The 6,689-nt window shown below is 38.8% G+C and overlaps 1 protein-coding gene across 1 annotated transcript; it reads right to left on the bottom strand.

Annotated features, from left to right (window-relative positions):
• Positions 1-464: 464 nt before the first annotated feature.
• LOC124280104 (rho-related GTP-binding protein RhoQ-like) lies at positions 465-5,990 on the bottom strand. Its single transcript, XM_046715996.1, has 3 exons — positions 5,788-5,990; positions 3,154-3,212; positions 465-2,327 (listed from the first exon to the last, which is right to left on the bottom strand). Exons 1-3 carry the CDS (start codon positions 5,939-5,941, stop codon positions 1,953-1,955), a joined length of 588 nt encoding a protein of 195 aa, XP_046571952.1. The 5' UTR covers positions 5,942-5,990; the 3' UTR covers positions 465-1,952.
• Positions 5,991-6,689: the final 699 nt, after the last annotated feature.

Raw genomic sequence — 6,689 nt, forward strand, 5'->3', positions numbered from 1 at the left:
TGATCTGATCATACCATAATTATACAGACTCTCTCTCTCTCGGTTGTCTCCAGAATATAGGTAGTCATTAAAGGAACAAGTATCGAGTTTTTAAATACAAACGTGTCAAGTGGTGTAAGAAATATAATCAGTAGTAGGTGTGCCTGTTCCAGGAAATACTTAAAGTGCCACCAGAATAAAGGTAGTCATTAAAGGAGCTACAGTTGATGATGAGCATTTGCTCTGTAACTGATGTACGTGCACCCATACTATGTATGCCACTCTCTCTCTCCCTCCCTCTCTCTCTCTCCATCTACCTCTCTCTCACACACACACAAATCACATACACTTACAATACGCACCTCCATACACGTCGTTGTGAGCGCCAACAACCTTGAACACAGCACTAGTTTACTTCACCTCACACATCAACCACGCACCAAATTTCCAAATGCCAAAAACTGAGAAACAAAATGAAACGAAAGTACGAATATTTTTCTTTATTTTCCAGATATTTTTTCCTCTGTGGGGCCGACCAGCAGCCAATGTAAATACTACAAAATATATATTGCACATGCTATCAAGATAGGGTACACATGCACTACTGGTTACATAGTCCGTGGACAAAATTTAAATTACTGACACTTCCATAAACTGACATATTAGAAAGAGCTACATATTACAATCAATATAGTTTCATGAAAGTACGTTGTCCGGTCTCAAACATCAGTGAAGTATCAAGTGACTTCACATTCGTGAAGACCACGAAATTACGAGATCACAGTCTTTATGTTTGCAGATCACGTGTTTACCAGTGTGTACCATACAACTATAAATAGAACACGGATTCGATTAAGCTTATATAATTATTGTTCATTGTTTAAGCCTGATTATCTGGTGAACCCTTTGGATTTAGTGACCCTAACAATACATCCGATTTGGATTACCAGTTTCGGAAGCGGATTATAAGATTTCCGAATCTACTTATTACGACCATAGATTAAACCAAAGGTGAACACAGATGTATTTTTAGATTATTGTACTAACTGCTTCAGGAAATTATAGCATTCCATGTTTGTGAAAACGCAAATACGTTAATAAAATTATGTTCCAAATTCAATATGAAAAAAAAAGTCAAATGCTTGTTATTCAATGCTGTTATAACGGTATCATTTTACAACTCAAACATCAAAATGTTTACCATCAAAAAGGCGAAATAATAAACATAAGATATGAAGAAAATGTTCACAGATTGAAAGGTGCATAGGTCAAATACCTCGTGACGTAAGCATTGTGCGAGGTTGACAACATGGTGATTTTGCTTGAAGGACCACTAAGTTTTTTATTCCAAATACAATATGAAAAAAAGTCAAATGCTTGTTATTCAATGCTGTTATAATGGTATCATTTTACAACTCAAACATCAAAATGTTTACCATCGAAAAGGCGAAATAATAAACATAAGTTATGAGGAAAATGTTCACAGATTGACAGGTACATAGGTCAAATACCTCGTGACGTAAGCATTGTGCGAGGTTGACAACATGGTGATTTTGCTTAAAGGACCATGTGGTTGATAAGCATTTCCATCACTCTACTGTCCACCTTTCTTATCAGCCTGTCACCGATAGCAGCCATGATGTAATGAAATAACTCCTCTCATGGCATGTCCTGGTGAGCTCCGCGCAGCGTACGTTTACGTCACTGGCGGATGTAAGTTTTGGCATCGCCCGAAGCTGTAAGGGGCGGTAACCGTTTCATCAGAAGAGTAGGTCCGGCTTTAGACAGTTGTCTTGTGGGACAACTCATGTCCGTGACATCTTGTTGCGAAAAGCAAGATTTTTAAGGACGGTAACTTCCAATGAGGAATGGAAGACGATTCTCGTATTTGGGTAACGAGACAGACATCTCATGTGAACACATGTTCTCGCGAGATTTGAGATTCGGGTTATTCCGATCCTGAGCGATCAGAGTCATTTCTTAAAGAGTCTGCGCAAGATGTTTCCCTTCCTCTTCCGGTCCTTCAAAGCGGAAATGACGACATGATCAAACACTTCCTTCAGGCCCTGCTGTTTCTTCGCGGAACATTCCAAATAGCAATCAGCCCCAATCTCTTTAGCCAACCTCGCGCCTTCTCTCGTTGTGATATCGCTTTCTCTAGTTCCTTTCCTGAGATCTGTCTGCGTTCCGACTAGGATGATTGGAACCTTTCTGTCGGTAAATTCTTTAATCTCTGGGAGGAGAAGATCCTGTACTCTCAAGAAAGACTCCCGGTCGCATGTCGAGAAACACAGTACAAACACCTCGCTTTCTTTGTACGTGATCACTCGCTCGTGCACAAAGTCATCCTGAAAGTAAAGTAATCGGTCAGTCATCGGACGTTTAAAAATATGATTAAACTCTCCCTCGAACTTATAGTCAGGAAAAACAAAACACACTTAAAATACAACGATGTCCCCTTAATCCAAACAATAGCGATTCCTAAATATTTATCACGTGCTGTTAAAATAGGAAAACAATACATTATCATTATGATGATCTATTGAAGTAGAGTACGATTAAGAAAGTTAATATATTTCAGACTATTTACGCATGCAATGTAGCAATGATTGACGTTTCGTGACGCGGAACTAAGCTATGTTATCAGCAAGTCCAAATACTGGCCGAGGGTTGAAGTGCAATGTAATGTCTGATATGCCAGTCACATACCCGTGTGTATTTCAACCTCTGCTTGGGTGGGTCAGAGAGAGTCATGAGATGACCACAGGGTACGGACAAACAACGTCACATGGTCAGTCAACTGACTTGATAACGATCGACAAGGTGATTCCGCGGGACATTATCACTCAGAAATTCACAACCCATCAATCACTTTTCAAGATAACCATCGAATGAAATTCCTGTATTGTTGTCGTATTAGATAGGAAGAATTTAAATATGGACTTCAAATTGGTTCGAATCCTTTATCAAAACGGGTAATCTAGCAGTGAGGTTCTATTTCTTGACCTGACCTCGCGTGTGACCCCATTACAAATAATTAGAGACATACGTAGATGTTTTGCCGGAGACTGTGCTACTGAATACTTCAAAGGCTTCGACCAGCATGAATTCTATTCTGGGGATAAATTTGAAGTTTGGCTTTCCTTCAAATTAATAATCTGAAAGCGTATCTACCTGTCCAGGTGTGTCGAAGATATTCACCATGAATTCCTTTCCGCCAACTGCCATGCGCACTGCAATTGAAATAGACAACATAAGAACATATGACGGATAATTGACGGTTGTCAAGATATGAAATGTGTGTCAGCAGTCGTTTTATGACCTGTGGGCTTAATAGGTCACATTTCGTAACAATAATATCAACTGACTATAGAATTTTTAAACTGAATATACAGAGTCGATTCCACAGACTAATCTGCCTCGATTTACCCCCGACACATACTCTATTGTGAATGAAAGGAAACGATTGTTGATAATTATGTGACTGAAGGGATGGTAAGTATACGCCCTGCTCTACCAGAAGAACCCTCAACCGTGACGGTGTCTGACCTGTTTGTTTTACACAAAAGTAGCCTGAAAGCAATCGGGTCTTGATCAGACAATCACGTGATTGAAATCTCAATCAGACATTCCGGTGATAGGGCGTTTGTGATGTTGATGTAGAAATAACGATGTGTTAACTTTAAATTTATTGCTGTGAACATGAGCATATACAAGCAAAGAGAACACCTATGAGCGTTTTGAAAAACAGTGAGGCAATTTTATTACGTCGTCTGAACATTTTAGTTGAAGCTGACTCAGCATAATTGATAAGCAAATAGAGTTAGTGAGTGAGTTGAGAATTACGCCGCTTTTAGCAATATTCGAGCAATGTCATGGATGGGGAAACCAGTAATGGGTTTCTCACATTGTACCCATGTTGGTTATGAGCAATACAGTGAGTGAGTGAGTTTGTTTTTACGCCGCTTTTAGCAATATTCCAGCAATATCACGGCGGGGGACACCAGAAATGAGATGAGCAATACAGACGATCAAGTGGAGTCATAGCATGCGCATGCACTACCGGAAACAGACAAGAATAATATATAAAAAGCATTGCACCAAGTTTCTTTATGGATTTCAAACTTCGAAACACAACCTAACAAATTCACGTTTCACTGATTCCAAAGTGCATTGCCGTTTGATCCTACGCACAAGATCCCTATCTCCGTCCAAGTCTGTTAATGCATTCTTTATATCTCGAAGTATTTATTTCAGTGTACCATTACAGCCACTTACGTCACAAAAGTGTCAAAAGCAACTTTCGTCCCGTATATCTAACACAATGTACACCTTTCTTGCATAGGCACTGACCCCAATCCAGGTAGGATCCTATTTCAAGTCTTTTAAATCTCACAGGATAGGAATGTTTATCTGTCTATATAATAATTATCAGTATCCCTTTTGAAAACCATCTCAAACTTTCCAAGCGAGCGGGGGTGGTATTCCTATTCAAAGTCATATAAAAAGATATCATAAAAGCGGATCCTCATCAAATAGACCCCACCCGGGCTTGCTGATGTAAAACTCCGAATGAAAGACATACGGATTTGGATTTTCTTTACACGCCCTTATCCGTTTGACCCGGGAATGCATTAATGTAACAGTGGCAAGTTGACATAACATGCAATCTTAGCATAAAGGGATAACGATAGGAGAGCGGTATCAATGTTAATTCTATTAATCCCTGTTTCTTAAGCCGGTAGTCTAAAACGGGGTCAAAACACGACAGTGCAAATAGTAACCATGGGGTCTAAAGGAAATCCTCATCTTACTTCCGCGTTCGTTTGCAAAAAGCATATTTACAATTCTGCATTGAATATGATTTCAAGGCGGGCAAATATGTTTTCGCACACATTGGTGTTTATGGTGGGTTATTTGACATGAATCGGTGGTAACAATGACAGCTTCTCATATTGCATTCATTTTCCGGGTCCTATTCTTTAAAATGGCCGGATATATATTTTTAACTTAAAATATTTAGACGTTTTAAACGTGCCTAATTCAACTTGTCAGCTGTTAAAAGTTCTCAAGTTTTGTTTGTCTGTTGTATTAGTATCACATCGCGTTCATTCATGATCACATTTCACCTGAAGGAACACGTAAAAGGGTGATTGCATTACAAAATATGATTTACTGGTTTTAATTTTAAACAAGATGAAAAATAAGATGATAGTTATATTGTTGCATTTTCTGAGTTAAGCAGGCTTCTCGTTCACGACGAGTAATAAATTCGCAATCAAACTTACATTTCCATTTTGTCGCTTATGTATATTTTCGTTTCTACGTAACCTCCACGCATATAAGATCAGAAAGCAGAAAGTAGTTGTTAAGCTAACTTCCTATCGCATGAAGTTCTTGAAAGGCACTTAGAAGTTGGACGAACATTAATACATGACATGTTTTAGATGACAACGTGATGACAGTTGATGACGTCGTATAAATAATACAAAAAGTTGTTATCCATGAAAACGTGTCATGTATTAACTTCCTATCAACAAATACTTTATGAAGGTGATAATAATATTAAGTTAACCAACTTTTAAATGTAAGCGAATAATATACATGCAGACCATGATACACTTAGTTATATGTAAACCCACACACGTGCATTACGTATAACAAGTGCAGAAGTAGAAGTACGCACATATCGCACGTGCTATTTATAACACAGGAAGATGTGTACATAGCAATGCAATTACACCTGTCACTCACATGATAATTAAGCACGTGTAAGTGCATACATATTAACGGCGCAAGATCACTCACCTGTATATTTGTCCAGCATCGTAGCCACATAATCCTTTCTAAACTTTTTACTTATATACGTCCGGAAGAGGGTTGTCTTCCCAATAAGACCGTCGCCGAGAAGGGCACAGTGAATATTCCTACTCTCCGATAATTTACAGCTATCAGCCTTCATTGTAGTTCAGGTTTATCTCACGAGTCACGACAATGTACCTTAACTTGTGTTGTCGCCAAATGGTGGCGACCCAGGTATATAGCAAGCGACAGCCAATCAAAATCCAGGAGTTATGACCCGTAACCACAAGCCGGAAAAGTCACATGACCATTTTCATGTGTCATTGTGGTCCGATTTAGGTAAGCCAGTGCAAGTTTTATAACTTCTTGTGGCAAGCCGAGCGAGTTGATCTCATTCGCTACTTGGGTCTCATAAGAATGTTACAACACGGAAAACGAATGTACTTATTTATTCAATACTTTAACCTCTGAACCATGGGCAATTTCTCACCCCTGCTCACCAAAGGGAGATTTAGAGGTCGTGTGCGACAATTTACTCAGCGGTGAATCGAATTAAAGTGCGTCATTCTTCTGAGCGCAACAGTGTAAATATTAACAAAAATTCAAACGGGAAATTGAACGAATACGGAAAACAACGATACTGTTACATTCCTGAGCTGTACGTAAGTCATTTGACAACAGCACCTACTTAAGTACATGTACTGTAATAAATGTATACGTTAATATTAGTAACTTTAACTCAAGAAAATCAACTGAAAGAAAAACAAACAGTTACTCTAGCTCAGGTGATCTGTAGTTGTCAGGCAAACAGTTTCGATGATAGAGCGGTTGTGTGTTATCTTTGTGAAGCAGTAGGGAAATATTATCATTAATTTAAGTAACCTCTGCAAATATTAGTTCGTGCCTCT

The sequence above is a fragment of the Haliotis rubra genome, unplaced genomic scaffold (assembly GCF_003918875.1).
Source record: "Haliotis rubra isolate DU_JTF1 unplaced genomic scaffold, ASM391887v1 Scf26, whole genome shotgun sequence".
Taxonomy (NCBI): Eukaryota; Metazoa; Mollusca; class Gastropoda; order Lepetellida; family Haliotidae; genus Haliotis; species Haliotis rubra.